The 20,084-nt window shown below is 38.3% G+C and overlaps 1 protein-coding gene across 4 annotated transcripts in view; it reads right to left on the reverse strand.

Annotated features, from left to right (window-relative positions):
* LOC308683761 (homeobox protein PKNOX2-like) overlaps positions 1 to 20,084 on the reverse strand; it is a 76,651-nt gene that overhangs the window by 10,716 nt on the left and 45,851 nt on the right. For all 4 annotated transcript variants that reach the window (XM_081354471.1, XM_081354473.1, XM_081354472.1 and 1 more), the window contains one exon: positions 19,318 to 19,454. In XM_081354471.1, coding sequence (XP_081210597.1) covers positions 19,318 to 19,454 — 137 coding nt within the window. The remainder of the gene's footprint in view (positions 1 to 19,317; positions 19,455 to 20,084) is intronic.

Genomic DNA, 20,084 nt, shown 5'->3' on the forward strand with positions numbered 1-20,084 from the left:
TTTGTCGTGTTAACAGCATTAACATTTCCTGTATCATCAGAGGATGAATATGTTTGCACTGGTTTAAGCCTGTCCAGAGAGAGGCTTCTGCTGAAGAGCAGACCTAATGAAAGCTCAAATTCACTCAGCTCAGCCTCTTGAAAGCTAAGCCTAGCCTGACACGCAGATTCAATTAAAAAGAAAACAACATCACCACAACAAATGATTAAGGGTCACGCTTTAAGTCAATAAGGACAGCATATAAAAAACAGTAGGGAGCAGTAGGATCCCAAAATAAAACATTTAGGAGATGTTTATTTGGCAAATTACAGAATTGTTCAGTGGTTTAAAAGTGGTTATGGTCCCATTTGATGTTGTCATTGTTGTGATCCTGATTGCATTTGTGTCATATAAACTTATGTCACTGTTTCGGAACAATATTTATATATGCATGGTATTTTTTTATTTATTTTTTGTATCTTTTAATACAAGTTATTTTGGGGGGAAATACTTTCTATACTCACAAATGTCATTTATTCCTGTGATGTCAAAGCTAAATTTTCGGCATCATTACTCGTCTTCAGTGTCACTTGATCCTTCAGAAATCATTATAATATACTGATTTGCTGCTCAAGAAACATTTATTATTATCAATGTTGAAAATATTCCATAAATTTTTTTCAGGATTGTTCAATGAAAATAAATTTCAGAAGATAAATGTTTTGTAAATCCTGATATCTGATGCTTTGTCTGTAAATTATGGTTAATTATATGTATTTAAAAAGATAACATTTCCAAAACACTTGCTCGCGTGCAATAGCGAGGGGGCATTGATACTTTTTCCTATGCACTGACGTTAGCCAATCATAACAGTGGCTGTTTATGGACAGCACTAAAAGGACAGAGCCTCAGAATGAGGGTTAAAATAATCATTTTCCGCATATATATTCATAAGAGTAATTTGTTCACAAATCGGACATCATAGCTTGTGCTCTGTTCGTTGTTGCATGCAAGAAACACTATGTCAAAATAGCATCCTATCCTATCCTATCCTGTCCTGTCCTGTCCTGTCCTGTCCTATCCTATCCTATTCTGTTCCTATCCTATCCTATCCTGTCATATTTTATTCTATCCTATCCTATCCTATCCTACCCTCTCCTATCCAATCCTATCCTATTCTATCCTATATCCTATCCTATCCTAATTTTTACACAAATCGAACATCATAGCTTGTGCTCTATTTGTTGCTGCATGCAAGAAACACTGTCAAAATAGCATCCAATCCTATCCTATCCTGTCCTATCCTATTATGTCATATTCTATTCTATCCTATCCTATCCTATCCTCTCCTATCCTATCCTCTCCTATCCTATCCTCTCCTATCCTATCCTATCCTATCCTATCCTATCCTATCCTATCCTACATCCTATCCTATCCTACATCCTATCCTATATCCTATCCTATCCTAATTTGTACACAAATCGGACATCATAGCTTGTGCTCTATTTGTTGTTGCATGCAAGAAACACAATGTCAAATTAGCATCCTATCCTATCTTATCCTATCCTAATTTGTACACAAATCGGACATCATAGCTTGTGCTCTTTTTGTTGTTGCATGCAAGAAACACAATGTCAAATTAGCATCCTATCCTATCTTATCCTATCCTAATTTGTACACAAATCGGACATCATAGCTTGTGCTCTTTTTGTTGTTGCATGCAAGAAACACAATGTCAAATTAGCATCCTATCCTATCTTATCATATCCTATCCTATCCTATCCTATCCTATCCTATCCTATCCTATCCTATCCTATCCTATCCTATCCTATGCTATCCTGTCATATTCTATCCTATATCCTATCCTATATCCTATCCTATATCCTATCCTATTCTGTTCCTATCCTATCCTATCCTGTCATATTCTGCTCTATTCTATTCTATCCAATCCTATCCTCTCCTATCCTATCCTATATTCAATGTCCCATCCCATATCCTATCCTATCCTATCCTATCCTACATCCTATCCTAATTTGTTCACAAATCGGACATCATAGCTTGTGCTCTGTTTGTTGTTGCATGCAAGAAACACAATGTCAAAATAGCATCCTATCCTATCCTATCCAATCCCATATCCTATCCTATCCCATATCCTATCCCATCTCATATCCTATCCTATCCTATCCTATCTCATCCTATCCGTGTTCTTGTGTGAGTATATTTTTTTCCCCTTGCGGAGCCTGTTTGAGAGACTGAGAGAAGCTGTGAGACTGGGTGAGGGGCCCAGGCTCTGGCTGTAACCCACCACTCTCATTTGCAGCCTTTAATAGCCGGCTATATTAGACTCTAATCTGCCTGATCCCAATTTAATGCCGCTCCCTCCAGCTGACGTGACAGGAATACTAAACAGACTCGCAATGCTGAGCAGCGAGGCGATCTGCGCTCCCTCCGGGCTCGTCCCGCTCCCCTCCGCCGTGCCAGTCCCTCTTCCTCTCTCCCCTCCCCAGTCACAGTAAATCCTGGAGGGCATTGCTGGGTTATCTCTCTCCTTCTCTCTCTTCGCAGGCCTGGATCATAACCCGGACACAGCCCGAAAGGCCCAAAGCCAAAGGATGCTATCAATTTAGCTCTCTGAGGATTTGGCAAGTAGGCTGAGGAACAAACTACCCAGAAATTAGAGCATAAAATCGAATTGGAAAGTTAAGCCACAAGGTACAGGTTCATCTGAACACTCACATTCCCTGAAGTCTAATAAGGCTGCATTACCTTCATTAGGAGGTTACATTTCATAACATTTATCTGCAGCAGAAACTGTGAGCTTTTTGGAAACTTCAGTCAAGTCTTGAATACAAATGCGATGACGGACGAGTAGCAGCTCTTATTCTGAAAAGAACATTGCATTATCTCAGATGACATGCCAATCGCAGTAAAATCTTTGTTACTAAAGATGGACAGAACACTTAGAGCAGTTACTCTATAAACTAATTGCCTCACTTGTTTCAGAGGCTAAATGAGGGTAGAAAAACTTTTAAATGTAATCTGATCTCTCTGAGCAACTCCAGACTTTTAAATCTCTTCGTCTATGCGGTCTGGATGAGGCAGTGTGCCGCAAAGTGCAGAGCTAATCGGTTAATCTTTCAAAATGTGTCGGTTAAAATGAAACACTTAATGCTATTTGTCTTTAACCTTTAGTTATCACCTCTCAACTCTTGCGGGAAAGACTGTCCAGGCAGCCATTCTTCAAACATAAAAGTGTAGGCTCATATAGTTGGAAACAGAAGGGCCATTAGAAGGACTTTAACATTCTATGATGGGCAAACTACTGATGTACTGATGTCATTAAAAAAAGTAGCCAAAGCTTCTTTGAATTCACTCATCAGATATTCCAGATCAAGACGTCTTTCTTTTGCATCCTTTGCTCTTCTGGCTAGGCATAAAAACAAATGATTGTACTAATATAAATCAAATAAACAAATTATTCTTATGAGAAGGTTCTTGTAATGAAATACAGTTTTGGTTCCCATTGACTTTCATTGTATGGACAAAAAATACAATGGAAGTCAATGGGAACAGAAACTGTTCTATTGTACAATGTATTCTGCATAAAAAAAGGAAAGTCAAACCAGTTTGGAATGACATGAGGGTGAGCAAATAATAACAGAATTTTCGTTTTTGGATGGACTATCACTTTAAGGTTTGAAAAAACAAACAAACAGAAAACAAAAGCCTAACTTTAGCCACTCTGTGTTTAAAACCACTCCAAATCATGACATGTCTTTCTTTTGCATATTCTGCTTTCGATGGCTAAGCATAAAAACAAACTAGTGTAATTCAATTCACAAACAAATGATTCGTATGAGCAGGTTTTTATAATGAAATTAATTAGTAAAAAAGACTAATTGAATCACTGAATCTGTGAGTGGAAACTGAATTAACATCTCACTTATTTACTGAACTGTATGGCCTCAAAATATACAGAGAACTGCGTAATTAATGTTGGTTTAAAATTATAAATAAACAAACACACTAGTAGTCTGATTCACAAACAAATGACTCTTTTGAAAAGGTGGTTTTAATAAAAAAAAAAAAGAAAAAACAAACGTTAGCCATTTTAGACCTCTCATTAGATAATAAAAATCATGACGTGTCTTTTTTTTTGCATCTTTTGCTCTTCGGTGGCTAAGCATAAAAACTAAAGTAATTAAGTTCACAATGATTCGTATGGGCAGCTTCTTATAATGAAATGAATCAGTCAATCGAGTTGTCTAATAATTGAGTTGCTGAACTCTTCCGCTGACTCTTATGACCAGGTGCTATAAATCAAATGAATCGTTAATGAAGTCTCACAAACTCCAGACTTTAAAAAAATAAACGCTGCATTTATATAGCCAGATTTACAATGGTAATCCTGCTAACGTATGATGATACAGTCATCTTATATAGCACTGCGTCTGTACCTCCTCAAACATCATGAGGCACCTAGAGCTGGTAACCTGCCAGAACAGCGAGACGTTATCTGCAGTGCAGAGGTCTCAGGATGAAGGCAGTTGGGGAACTATTAACCCATAAAAGTGTAATTTACTGAGGTAAGAGTCAGCAGAACTGACCCTGCGAACTGACGATTAAAGTCGGATATGGCGTTTTTATTTCCATTCAACGAATGGATTTCATCGTCTTAGCTAATGAGACATTTAAGGCTTAGTCTAATTGGGCTTATACCTGTTTTTTGATACCAAGCTCAATATTTTAGCATTGAGGTTTCAAAGATTTAAGCCCTCAAAGATTAAAAAAATAAGTAAATTTCAAATAAATAAATCTTTTCCAAGAAACAAAAAAAAGCACATCAAAGCAATTCCGAGTCCAAAACTAAAGCTGGACGCATTTTCATGCTAGATCTAGCTGCATTTGTTTTGGTATCGTGGTGGGCCACCCACGGGCTGCTGGGAAGATGGGGGTGTGCTCTCTGTGTGCTCACCCGGTATGTTTGCCATCCTAATCAGGGCGAGCCAGTGGCTGCTGGCTTTATTAAACCCAGTCTGGGGTGCTCCCACGCTGAGACTGCTCCTCACACACACACACACACACACACACACACACACACACACACACGTTCACATGAACACACACTCCCTCCTCCAGGCTGCATGTCTGGAGCTCAACCTGTATTGGGGGCGCGCACACACAAACATACCACTCGCCATCAGGGTTTATATGGGACCCCTACTGCTGCATTTCAATGAGTGGCGCTGCTCTTTTTCAACTGTTTTCCCCTCTCTCTCTCTCTTTCACCTGCAGGGTAACGGGTAGCTGCGGCCTGTTGTTATACATAGTGATGGGTAGTTCGGTTCTTTTCCGCGAACCGGTTCTTTCGGACAGTTCGTTTCAATGAACCGGTTCACCAGTTCTTTTACGTCCTCACGTAATGACGTCAATTCTATCATCCCGGCGGATAAAAATACATTCAAATAAAGGCATTTGTAATCATAACTTCAGTTCAATAATAATAATCATCTTGGATAAGTTTCTTACATTTACGTCTTGCAAATGAACCCTGTGCAGGCGATGTGCAAACGCGGATGTTTTACATGTCTTAAAGATATAAGTGAATAAACTGGTCTTCATCAATTTGATTTTATTTGTTATTAAATAAACGTACATTTCGTACAGTCCTCGGTTCACCCGTGCTCATGTATCAGCACAGCACGCAGTTCAAGTGAAAGTTCGGTTCAGAGACGGTGCTATCACGCATGCTCAGTATCTCCAGCTCATCGGTTATCGGTTCTATACTGGTGATCCAAAAACCGCTGTGCCTGTACGTTCGGTAGTACGCGCATGCTCAGTATCAGCTGCTTGTGCTCATCACATATCTCATTTCAGTGAACTGTTGGATTTATTGGAGTAAAATGTACTCCGGGATATTGGTTTATTTCGAGTCAGAGGGATCAGCGCTGACTCGAGACGCGAACTGTTTTGAACGATTCAGTCCGATTTTAGTGTATTGGTTCGACCGGTTCACTAAAAAGAACCGGTTCAAAAGAATGATTCGTTCACGAACCGGACATCACTAGTTATACACAGCCGGGTCTTTTCATTGGACCATAGGTGCTAATATAGAGGTTAATAAATACAGAGATGCCACATAAAAGCAATCATAGGTTTTTAACATGCTATGAATAATACATGAGTAGGACTTAACAATGCAAAGGTAAGTACACTGTAAATACACGTAAACTGTAAAATAAAGTGCAACTGATTTTGCTGTACAGTTGCTAGGGTGTTCTGGGTAGTGTCTAGGGCAGGGGTCGGCAAGTAACTTTGGCCGCGGGCCAATATTTTTTTTAGCCAGTAGATGGCGGGCCAGCTACACAGAGTAGGCCTATGGATACAAATTAAATACTCTTATATAGGCCTATAATTGCGGAATATGATGGGTCCGTCACCGTCCGTGGATCATTCATTCAATCGTTTTTTTTTTTTTTCAAATTAAAACCAAAAATAAAAAGATGAAAAACGACTTGTTTTTCCATTATTTATTTCCTAAACTGAAATGAAAAAAAAAAAAAATAAGGACGGGTTTTCTGATTTTCTGATTGTGCTCAGATCAAAAATAGAAAAAATGAATTACTGGATTAGACAAATTTAAATTTTGATTTTTAAGTTTTAATTTAACACCTTATGCATATATCAAGGAAACCATTTTAAACAGATCAAGTAGGCTACTATTGTGGTAACATATTACAGCCATTTTAATAAAGGTGTGAATAGCAATCATGCCTCATTCCGTACAGTCCGACTTTTGAACTTTATTCCTTTTTTATTATTATTATTTATTCGGGGACACACACATACACACCTAAGGTTTAAGGAGGTCTGCGTGGGACTGTTTTTTTTCGTCCCGCTCCCACAAGGTTCTATTCAGCAACCGCTTAAAATACACTCGGTGTTCACCCGCTTTATTTCCCGACCTGACGGGTCCACAAAATTTAGATCTCGTTTCCATAATCTCACATTCAAATGTCTCTAATGGAAAGAAGGAGATTGGAGTAGCCTATAATAATTATAAATGCTATACAAAAATTGTGTTCGTGTCAGTATAAATATTAGGCTATTTTAACATTGTACTGTCAGCAGAGAAAAAAAATGTCACAGAAAAAAAATATGAAATATAAATAACATGAATTAAATAGGACAAAGCCTATCACTCAAGTTTCTAAGCAACATAAACGAAAATCATATTGCCCTACTGACGAAATGAAGTAGGCTATTTTCTGTCGAACTATTTCAAACATCCTTGCAAAAAAAGAATGTTGTTGACTGACAATGGTTTCAGTACCAAACAGCTCCTCAGAGCTAGGTGTACAGGCGGTCAGAATTAAGTGCGGATACGCTGTCAAAAGATGTCGGGAGTTGGCTATTGTCAGTCAGACCGCACGCTCCGTCCAAAGTACACCAGAGTTCTGACCGCTACCGTCTTTTGACGCGCGAATGGACACAAAGTGGTCAAGCGTATAACTAGACGCGGCAGGCGCGAATTTGACGCGCTATTCACGTCCGTTGTGAACGCACAGTTATACTTTAAAACGTAATCCCGCGCCGCATTATTCCCTATGGGCGTTTCACACAGTATGCGGCGGTGAAATCGCCGCGCGACTACGGCTTTTCTCAAGTAGTGGAAGAGTTTTGTACAGCATTTAGGACTGCCAAAATAATCCGGCGGGCCAGAAAATATTGCTGACGGGCCAGTTTTGGCCCGCGGGCCGCCAGTTGCCGTTCCCTGGTCTAGGGTGTTGCTATGGCTGGTCAGGGTGATTTGTAGGGTTTTGCCAACGCTATCTCACAACCAATTCGTACGAATTAGCCACCTCGTAAAATTTGTTAGTTTCTAGGGTGATGGCTGGTCAGGGTGATTTGTGGGGTTTTGCTATACAGTTGCTGGGGTGTTTCTAGGGCGTTGCTATGGCTGGTCAGGGTGATTTGTAGGGTTTTGCTATACAGTTGTTAAACCTGTTGTTATATAGCTCTCTCTCAAACCAGTTTGAATGGTTGCTAGGGCACTGCTAGTGTATGTGGTTTCTAGGCTGGTCTGAGTGATTTGTAAGGTGTTGCTATGTAGTTGCTAGGTTGTTGTGAGTGGTTTCTAGTCTGTTGCTATGGCATTCTGGGTAATTGCTAGGGGGTTGGTATGTGGTTGCCAGGGTGTTGCTATACAGTTGTTAAGTTTTTTTTGTGGTTGCTAGGGTGTTTTGCATGGTTTCTAGGGCACTGCTACTGTATGCATTGCTAGGCTAGCCTGGAGGTTGTGAAGGGTGTTGCAATGTACTGTAGTTGCTAGGGTGTTTTGAGTTGTTTATAGAGTTGCTATGGTGATCTGAGTGGTTGTTAGGGCATTACTACTGTGTGTAGCTGCTAGTATGGTCAAATTGGGGTTTTAGACTGTTGCTATGTGGTTGCCAAGTCTCTATGAAATAATATCCAAAATATATAGAGATTTGAGCAGTCCTCTAACCCTGAGCAATAACATTTCCTTAGCAAGCACAGCTAACAAGTATTAGATTCATTCAAAGACTTTACTAGCTCTTGCTAACACGAACACACACGTTCAATCTTCAGACAGTCAGATTGGGTTCGATCTTCAGACAGTCAGTCTGTGAAGTTCAGAACACTGTGCACCCTGGAGACACAAGACAGGATAAAATGGAATAAAACTTGACGTCTACGGTTTTAAATTGAGCAACAAAATCTTACTCGGATATAAATGTGCCCTCAGAGATTTCCTGAGATACTTTGAGTTCTATTTACCATAATCTGCCAGTAACAATCTAAAAAAATACATCCTTTAAGCCGGGCTCAGACTACAGGAGTTTCAGGCTGATTTATGGCCGATTTACCTCTCCCGACATACAGTGAAAAAATCGTGTCCAGGGCATCGGCCGTTCCGATGTTTGACCCAGATGATCTGGTAATGTGAGGCATTTACAGGTCAAATCTTTAACCTCTCGATCTGCTCGCGGACACATTGGGGTCGACAATATCAAACATGTTTGATATTTAGGATTTTAAATCGGGATGATTACAACTGTGATTAAAGGGGGGGTGAAATGCTCATTTTCACTCAATCTCCTGTCAATCTTGAGTACCTATAGAGTAGTATTGCATCCTTCATATCTCCAAAAAGTCTTTAGTTTTATTATATTTATAAAAGAAAGATAGGCTGTACCGAGTCTTTCCGGAAAAAAACGAGCAGCTGAAGGCGGGCCGTGTGGGCGGAGCTAAAGCTGTGCTAACGCGCCGAGCTAACAACACACAGAGACATTTGAAGCAGTTTTACTCACCGCCCGGTTCCAACGCACGACCGCGAACCTTTATCATTGTGACTGCTCGATCCTTAAGCATTAGACGATCTGCAAATCCGTCGATCTGGGCTTTGTTTATAAAACAAGCATCGTCGAAATGCAGGGAACAAACAGTCTTGCACAACCTCCGTTGATGCTCTGAAAAAACAAACTCCATCCACTGGTCCCTTAACGCCGGGTTCTTTGGGAATCTGTGCAGGGTTGTCTTGCCCTGGCAACCAAAAACCCACTTCTTTGGTTACACTGACTTCCCTAAAGCCGAGCATAGCGCTTTGATGAGGTACTGCTTTCGCTCTGGTCTACGGTTGCACGCGCGCCCGCGTCCTTCCGGAGAAGTGCCCTTAGGACCCGTATAAGGAAATTCCGCTACATCTGACGTCACACATGCCCATACTCGAAAAAAACTTTCCGAAACTTGTGACAAACCGGAAGGAGCATTTTTGGAACAGAAATACAAGTCTACAAGGAGAAGGATGTGACAGAAATTTTGAAATGGCGACCGTGAAACAACAAGCAGCTGTACAGTAGGGTGGTCCTTATTTTTAAAGTCTCCAATTGACCGTTCGCAAAGACCCGCCCCCCTTAGTTACTGTCGCTATGTCCGACAAGCTACGCCGTTCTCACGCCACACCATGTTCTCACGCAGTGAAAAATACATCGCGGAGCAGAGAGGAGACTGACAACACGCTGACAGACAGGACAGAGCAGGTTACTTTTCGGTTACGTTTGATATTAAACATATTAAACAAAGTCTCACCTTTCAAATTTGGTCATTTTTTAAAAGAAATTTAAACAATAAATACCGTTTTGTTGCTCTTTAATGTGCCGTGACAGATCGCTGTTGTAGAGCATCAGTTAAAGCTGCTCGTGAACCGATCATCTCTTCCTTCTAGTTAATTTATAGCCTCAAATAAACATGAACAAACATAAGAAGGAATGTTGTTTTAACCACGGAAAGGTGTCAGTACACTCCGTTTTTCAAGTTCAAATCCTCCTATGTTAATCTACTAACTATCCTGACTGCTTTGTCGGACAAAATGGCGGATGGCGAAGTATGATTGGTCAGATCACCTGTCAATCAAGCTCCCTGCGAAGGGTCAATTGTCATGCTCTTAACCCTTCAAATTGTTCCTTTATATAAGAAAATACAGCATGCCAATTTTTATGGCAGTAACATAATAATTACTGGTAGCTCAATAGCTTTAAACTTTCTGAGATTTTGATGATTTTTGTAAAAACAGATCATTTGAATTGGTATTGTACCTGGCTAGTAAAATTCCAAAAAAATCTCCATAAAAGCATCTATTGCACCTTATATTCCTAAATATGTATTTTAGATACATATCTCAGTTTACTTATTGTAGAAACTAAATCCAAATTAATCCATCCATGACCCGGTTTAGCAGATTTACAGAAAACTCAGAAAACGGGTTATAAGTTTATTTCATTTGAAGTACTTGTACTAAATGTTACGCTCTTAGATGAAAGAAAAACATCCCTATTATCTCTAGCCTTGGCTACCGTATATAGACCACCAGGGCCTTACGCTGATTTCCTAAAAGAATTTGCAAATTTTCTCTCAGATCTATTGGTCAATGTCGATAAAGTATTAATTGTTGGAGATTTTAACATACACGTAGATAATCAAAATGATACGTTAGGGGCTACGTTTATAGATTTATTAAACTCCTTTGGGGTTGAGCAAAACGTTACCGGACCAACTCATCGTCTTAATCATACACTCGATTTAATTATATCACATGGAACCGATCCAACCGATATAGATATCATTCCGCAAAGTGATGATGTAACTGACCATTACATGGTAACTTGCATATTACATACCCCTGTAATATATCATGCTGCGCCACGTTATCGATTAGGCAGAACAATCCTTCCATCCACCATAGATAATTTTTCTAATTGCTTATCAGATATGTCTCAGCTGCTGCCTGAACCCAAACAAACAGATGAACTTGAGGAAGTAACTAGCACTATGAGCACCATTCTCTCTGGTACATTGGATATTGTTGCACCTATGAGACCAAAAAAGGTCAGAGAGAAAATTAAAGCACCATGGTACAACAATACTACGCGTGTTCTAAAGAGAGAAACCCGTAATTTAGAGCGTAAATGGAAACAAACTAATTTAGAGGTTTTTAGAATCGCTTGGAAAGACAGTATGTCACGCTATAAAAAGGCCCTAAAAGCGGCCAGGGCTGAGCACCTCCGCAAACTAATAGAAAACAACCAAAACAATCCTAGGTTCTTATTTAACACCGTGGCTAGACTAACAAATAAACAGATGTCTCCTGAACAAAATATCCCGTTACAGTTTAGTAGTAATGATTTCATGAATTTTTTCACTGAGAAAATAGAAAACATCAGACCCACAATTGTAAACGTTCAATCCTCAATCGCGCCTTATAATTCAGCCTCGATTATCACCCCACAAGAACAATTACAGTGCTTTACAACTATAGAACAAAAAGAGTTAAATAAACTTATCATTTCCTCTAAAACAACAACATGTTTATTAGATCCCATACCAACTAAACTATTGAAAGAAGTGTTACCTATAGTGGAAGAGCCTCTCCTCAATATTATTAACTCATCTTTAACTTTAGGTCATGTTCCAAGAACATTTAAATTGGCAGTTATAAAACCTCTCATTAAGAAACCACAATTAGACCCAAATAACCTAGCAAATTATAGACCCATTTCAAATCTTCCTTTTATGTCCAAAATATTAGAAAAAGTTGTGTCTGCCCAACTGGGCTCTTTCTTGCAAGAAAATGACACCTATGAAAAGTTTCAGTCTGGGTTCAGGCCGCACCATAGCACTGAAACTGCGCTCGTTAAAATCACAAATGATTTACTCTTAGCTTCTGACCAAGGCTGTATCTCAATACTAGTTTTACTTGATCTTAGTGCTGCGTTCGATACTATAGATCACATAATACTCTTAGATCGACTACAAAACTATTCCGGTGTTCAAGGACAAGCATTAAGCTGGTTCAGATCATACCTATCTGACCGCTACCATTTTGTCTATTTAAACGGAGAAAAATCGATCATAACTCCAGTAAACTATGGAGTGCCGCAAGGATCTGTGTTAGGCCCTCTATTATTCTCAATATATATGCTGCCACTTGGAAATATTATAAGGAAACATGGAATTAGTTTCCATTGTTATGCTGATGACACTCAACTATATATTTCATCACGGCCGGATGAAAACGCTAAATTATCCAAATTGACAGAGTGTGTTAAAGATATAAAAGATTGGATGACGCGCAATTTTCTTTTATTAAATCCAGATAAGACAGAGGTACTAATCATCGGTTCAAAAAACCACCCACAAAACCTCTCACAATACAACTTTAACATAGTAGGATGCCCTGTTACTTCATCCTCTACAGTAAAAGACCTGGGTGTTATATTAGATTGTAACTTGTCTTTTGAAAATCATATTTCATATGTTACAAGAACAGCCTTTTTCCACCTTAGAAACATTGCTAAGTTACGTAATATGCTATCAGTTTCTGATGCAGAAAAGTTAGTTCATGCATTCATGACCTCGAGACTAGATTACTGTAATGCTTTATTAGCTGGTTGTCCTGCATCCTCAATAAACAAGCTACAGTTAGTCCAAAATGCCGCCGCTAGAGTTCTTACTAGATCAAGAAAATTTGACCATATAACACCAATTTTATCATCACTACATTGGTTACCTATAAAGTTCCGTATTAATTACAAGGTATTGCTACTGACTTATAAAGCCCTAAACGGCTTAGCTCCAGTTTATTTAACGGATCTTCTATCGCCCTATAATCCATCGCGCTCTTTAAGATCACTAAATTCGAGGCTTTTGGTCATACCTAGGATATCCAGATCCACCAAAGGAGGGAGAGCATTTTCACATTTAGCTCCAAAACTCTGGAATAGTCTTCCTGATACTGTTCGTTGTTCGTCGCTCTCCCAGTTTAAAACTAGATTAAAGACGCATCTCTTCAGCCAGGCATTTATATAACATTTTTAATCTTACAGTTTAATCCGGTCTCTACTTCATAAACGCCAGAGGAGAACTGGCCCCCGACTGAGCCTGGGTTCTCCCAAGGTTTTTTTTCTCCATTAGGTCACCTGATGGAGTTTTTCGGTTCCTTGCCACTGTTGCCTTTGGCTTGCTCAGTTGGGGATACTTAATTTGATTAATCGATTCAACAGTGCTATTGATCAGCATTACCAAACGTGGATGTTTTACACCAGAAACAAACACTGATGTACTTTTTTTTTTAATACTGTGAAGCTGCTTTGATACAATCTGTATTGTGAAAAGCGCTATATAAATAAAGTTGACTTGACTTGACTTGACTTGATTTACCTTTCCTGGTGGAATCAATACATATTTCTATTGACGATCACCTTGGTTATTGTTTGGGTTTAGAGCACGTTTTTTGGTTAAAAAAATTACATTACGTTCCTTGAAATTGACCCGGAACTTTGGCAGAATCAAGCAGATTATCAGGAGGCACAGGCAACCATACATGCAATGAAAGTAGTCAATGATCACACCAAGAGAGGAGTGGCTCTGATTCAAGAATACAATGGCTATCTCACACACTCTGAAGAACAATAGCAGTTTCTCCTTCATGTGGTGGAAGATCACCAACGGATCTATCCAGACTGCATAAAGTCAACACTGGCTGCTGAGCATCAGAAATGAGGGATTGTTGAAAACTTTGTGCTTTTTTTGAGATTGTTGTCATTGTTGTCATGTCAGTGTTGCTCTGATTGCAATAAAATGTAGTTCATTTGCAGCATCTTTTAATATTACTTGCATATCACAATAACGCCGCACAGCTTAACATAGGCAATCTTCCACATGATTGAGCTACCTCTAAATATCATTTTTTTTGTCAACATTTTTGCATATTTCTAATTTTGAAGTTAAGAGGAACAGTTTAAGAGGTTAAGACACTAACATTTTGCACAAAAAAAAAATTGGACTTGATAAGGACCACCCTACAGTACAGGTCTGGTGGACAATGGAGATGGAGGAACGGCTGGTCGAACACGACTGCCTTTATAATGTCCCCTCATATAATGTCTACAGCTGCGACACAGTATCCATTTTGTTTACATCCGCTTCTCCGTGAGATCACATGCTAAATCTAGCATGATAATCTTAAAGGAGAACTCCGGTCAATTTTAACATTGAGCTCATTTTTTTGTAGTCGATTGTCGAGTTCACGCGCATAGGTTGTTACCTATGATCACGCGCGTGAACTCAACAATCGACTACTGTGGACTTCGACCGAAAACAGGATGTAAATACAGGTATGTGCGCTGGCTGAAATAACATAATTTTTATTCATATCTTTCACATCTACTGCAGTCAGATTCACCCGTGTTCACTCTGAAGGAATCACTCACAATGGCTGGGCACTTGTTGGCTGGGCACACATCAAGGATGTTAAGAGGCTAAAAGCAGGTTTAAAACTTGCCCCATTGAAGTCAACAGGGTGCAAATTTTAAAAAGAGGATAACACGGTGTAGGCAACACCGATTTTTGTCGTTGTTCTCTGTACTGACAGCACTCCAAATTTACAAAAAAATGAGCTCAATGTTAAAATTGACCGGAGTTCTCCTTTAAGAATATCTTGTTGTGTGACTAGCCATGATTTTCAAATCTTGTAGTGTGTGTAGGTTTGAGATTTGAAAGAAGAAAATGGGTGAATATTCTTCTTATGTGCGTGATGCAACCGGATTTCACAATCGGTTAAGATTTAAAAACTCCTGTAGACTAAGCCCGGCTTTAGCCTTATGCTCATGATTTCGGACTGACTTGCTCTCAGGATAAATCTATGGCTTGGATAAGATGACTTACTCTGGGTGGTATAGAAATCGCAGCACCATTAGTAAGAGAGAGAGAGTCGTTAAGATGTTGGGCACCAAATGACTGCAAGAGCTCCCCAACAGCGAATGTAAACAGAATTTATGGTGCATTACAGCGGCTGGGGAGAACTGGCTCACCATTTCCTCTCTGGCTGTCAAATTAAAAGCACTCCTGTTGGGACTGATATGCGCTGCTGCCACTGCTGGGTCTTCTAAAGCTGTTCTCCAACTCTCTAATTTCCTTTTCCTTTTCTGTTTTCTATTTCCTCCCTCATTCTCTCTCTTCCATCAGTCTATGGCACCCCTGATCCACTGGAGCTCAATGAAGACAGCATGACTGTGCACCACAAGACTGAAATCCAGTATCAATGCAAATCCACTCAGCACCCGCCAGTCTGAGTCATGGCAAGAGGGGAAAAAAACACATAAACCCCATTCAGATGTTTCAATAACCTAATATAAGCACACCTATGGGGGTCTGAACACTATACATAAACATAAATACTTCAAAATATGGATGTTGAGAGGTGCGACGCATTCTGTACACACAAAACAGATTTTCATTTTGAAGGATTAAATATGGATTACAATGGATACAAATCATGAATATATTGATTACATTTGATTTGCTTATAGTAAAAGCCTAATTTATTTAGACTTTGGATGAGTCGATATTATAATTTTGTGCCTGAGGAATGAAGGATTGAATTCCATTTTCACCAATTATTTTTCCCATTAGTTTGAGTTTTAAGTTTATCTTAATTTATTTAATTTATGTAATAATTTTATTAAATTTTTCGGTGATAAAAATATTTGCTGGGTTTCTTTGTTTGGTACACTCATGAAACCCTCTGACTTCCCACCTGAGTTTCCTTTCCATCTCGCTTTTATCTTTGTGGAAGAGTGCTGAATTTTACACCCTCAGGAACTTCTTTGGATACATATTACAATTTCATCTCCTGAATTTTATTGGAGCTAATTTTGGATATGTCGCAAGTACCCCACAGGAAAGAGACCCCCTGCCTCGTTTCTAATAAGAAGAGAAGGTCTCGGATGCTTTAAAAGAGAGTGCAGTAACTCGTTAAGATAATTACTGTATCGCACATTTATTCTACTGTTAATAATTAAGCAACACATGCCAGAGCATAGACTCAACAACTCAAACTCACAATACTGGCAATTAGAGAAACGAAAGGTGCGGAAATAAACACCAACCTGCCAAATTTAATCAAAACAATACATGAGGACGTAGTATAAACAAACAGCTATGAATTATTATTTTTTTGCTCTGTTAAATGCCCATAATAGTTTGGGAGGTGAGATGCATGTTGCTTTATACTCTGCATAACAAAGTTAGAGGTCGGGAAGATGTTTTAATGCTCAACAATGCTGTATGTAAAGTATATTATCAAAGATCAGTAAAAAAAAATATTCTAATATGCTGATTTGTTTTTTATTATTATTAACAAATGTTAAAAACAGTTGCGTAATATTTTTTTTGTGGAAACTGTGCTACACTTTTTCATGGTTCTTTGATGAATATAAAGATCAAAAGAACAACATTTATTTGAAATATTTATATTTTTTGTTACAATGCAAATGTCCTTACTGTCACGTTTGACCAATTTACTGCATCCTTTCTGGATAAAAGTATTAATTTCTTAATTTCAAAACAAATTAATTTCACCCCAAACTTTTGAACAGTAGTGCATATAGTAAACATAATGCATTTTTGGAGGGTGACTCTGAGGTGACAAATATTTTATCCAAAGCTACTCATATTTATGTATACATTTTATAAGTATGTTTTTCTGGGAATCAAACTCACAACCATGATGTTGCCAGCGATTCTTTTTTTGTTGTGCCTCAGCATGTACACGGTTGCTTGGCCAATAAAAATGTATGTCCTGAATTTAAGAGATTGACTGGGCAATTATGAGTAATTACAATACATATATTTGCATCCATATTTTACATTTATTTTTCATTTAGCCGATATACTGTATGTAAAATGACTTACAAATGAGGTATAATGAAACATATAATGAAATATCTAAATAAATTCCAATTATTTAAGTAGCAAAAATGTATTATCTGATTTATTATTCCTTATTTGTATCATTCTTTTTTGCACAGTATACTTTCTGTATATTTTTACACAAAATACACCTGACAGTACTAGACATCAGGTCTAATACAAATTCACTTTGGTTTCTATTTCACCTGTGCGTTTTTATTGTGCCGAATGAGGATCAGAACAAGTTATAAGTGATGGCTCTCTGTTGCGCCTTTGAATATTAAGAGCACTTAAGACGTGTCATGTAGGATGAAACCAGAAATCTGTGTGTACGAGAGAGAGAGGAGGTGGTGAGATATATTCGGCGAGTGAGAAGCTGAGTATATGTGACTAGGAACGAGAGGGAAGTAGGAGCAGACACTATGTGTGTGTTTGTGTACGTAGTGTGAATGTAGGCTGAGTCTAGGCTTTATTTTCACACCGCCTGCAGGCCGCCTCCGGCTGGCTGCTCACATCAAAGGCAGTTTTCTCTCTCTGAGGAGCTGAGAGACTGAGCCCCAGGCCTGCCCAGGCCTTCACAGACCTGCCTCAGGGGTTAGCGTCAAACCACGGGCCTCTGCCACGCCGCCGCGAGACACCGCTAATCATAGCCAGCGCAGAGCCGGTCGAACGAGCCCTCGCGGCTGCCTTCACACAGGACCCGGTGATGCTACGATATGCATGCGGCTCGCAAACAGCCGCGATGTGATCAACCGGGAAGGGGAGGATTGGGAATGAGTTTTTAAGTATTTAAAGTGTCAGTGTGCCATGTATTATTTACTTCATGAATAAACGAGAAAAATATGACTTATGCAGGCGTGTTGCTATCCAAATCAAGTGTCTAGTCTGTATGCTTGTATTTAGATCAATATGTTATGAGGGTTTCAAATAACTATAAAACTGCATAATTTATATCTGATGGGAACAATGGCGTACAGGTACCTATATAATATTCACTGGAAAAATAAAGGAACACAAAAACTTTCCTACTTTGATAAATATTACACACATTACTGTTGAAAAGTTTGGGGTCAATATGATTTTTTTTGTTTTGAAAGAAAGAAAGAAAGAAAGAAAGAAAGAAAGAAAGAAAGAAAGAAAGAAAGAAAGAAAGAAAGAAAGAAAGAAAGAAAGAAAGAAAGAAAGAAAGAAAGAAAGAAAGAAAGAAAGAAAGATAGACTTGTGTTCAGCAAGGACACAGAAAATCATTTAGAGATAGAATAGAACATGTTAAATAGGATAGACATTTATAATGCTACAAATTATTTATTTTTCAAATAAATGGTGTTCTTTTGAACTTTCCATTCATCAATTAATCTTGAATAAAATATAGAATGGTTTCCACAAAAATATTAAGCAGCAAACATTCATAATATGAACCAAATCAGCAGAATGATTTCTGAAGGATCATGTGACACTGAAGACTGGAGTATTGGCTGCTGAAAAATCAGATGTGCCATAATATAATATATATATATATATATATATATATATATATAATAAAATATAAAAAAAATCATATATATATATATATATATATATATATATATATATATATATATATATATATATATATATATATATATATAATAAAACAGTAATATTGTGAAATACTATTAAAATTTTAAATAACTGTTTTCTATTTGAATATATATATATATATATATATATATATATATATATATATATATATATATATATATATATATATATATATATATATTCAAATAGAAAACAGTTATTTAAAATTTTAATAGTATTTCACAATATTACTGTTTTTACTGTATATTTTATTATCAAAAACAGGAATCCTTGGTGAGCATAAAAAATGTCTTTCGAAGACATTTAAACAAAATCTTAGCAACGTTAAACTTTCTAATGGCAGTGTATGCCATCCAAAAACATCATTGCATCGTGTTGCGCATCATTGCATCATACAAGCACTACTCACATTTTCTTCAGAGAAAGTAAAAATCTTGATTTTCTTATAAATGATGTCCTTAAGAAGTTGCACTACTGCACAACACTCACCTGTAAACGGCTCGTTTGTCTGACTCCAGTTGGGCTTGAGGGTCGAGCGTCACGCTGACCGGGGCGGCCCCAGCCGCTGAGCCTGCAGAGAGGTGGACATGCTGGGCCTTCGAGTTTTGCTGCGTAGTGCCTGTCATCTGAAAAAATACACAATACAGAAAATCAGAGGAACTGCAGAATATTCTGACCATATTACACTCACACTGCCATCATCACTGTTTTCTGCAGAGCTGCTTTATAGCTGAATTGAACTTATTTCAATTGAACATACTTCAATTACAATAAACACAGTTATTGAACTGAACTGAATCAAAACTGAACTGCCTTAAAGGAGAACTCCGGTCAATTTTAACATTGAGCTCATTTTATTGTACATTTGGAGTGCTGTCAATACAGAGAACAACGACAAAAATCGGTGTTGCCTACACCGAGTTATCCTCTTTTTAAAATTTGCACCCTGTTGACTTCAATGGGGCAAGTACTAAACCTGCTTTTAGGCTCTTAACATCCTTGATGTGTTATTACAAGTGCACAGAAAATGTGAGTGATTCCTTCTGAGTGAACACGAGTGAATCTGACTGCAGTAGATGTGAAAGATATGTATAAAAATGATGTTATTTAAGCCAGCGCAAATACCTGTTTACATCCTGTTTTTCGGTTGAAGTCCAAAGTAGTCGATTGCCGAGTTCACGCGCGTGATCATGGGTAACTAAACCTATGCGCGTGAACTCGGCAATCGACTACTTTGGACTTCAACCGAAAAACAG

The sequence above is a fragment of the Scardinius erythrophthalmus genome (genome assembly GCF_964197995.2).
Source record: "Scardinius erythrophthalmus genome assembly, chromosome: 23".
NCBI classification, from domain to species: domain Eukaryota; kingdom Metazoa; phylum Chordata; class Actinopteri; order Cypriniformes; family Leuciscidae; genus Scardinius; species Scardinius erythrophthalmus.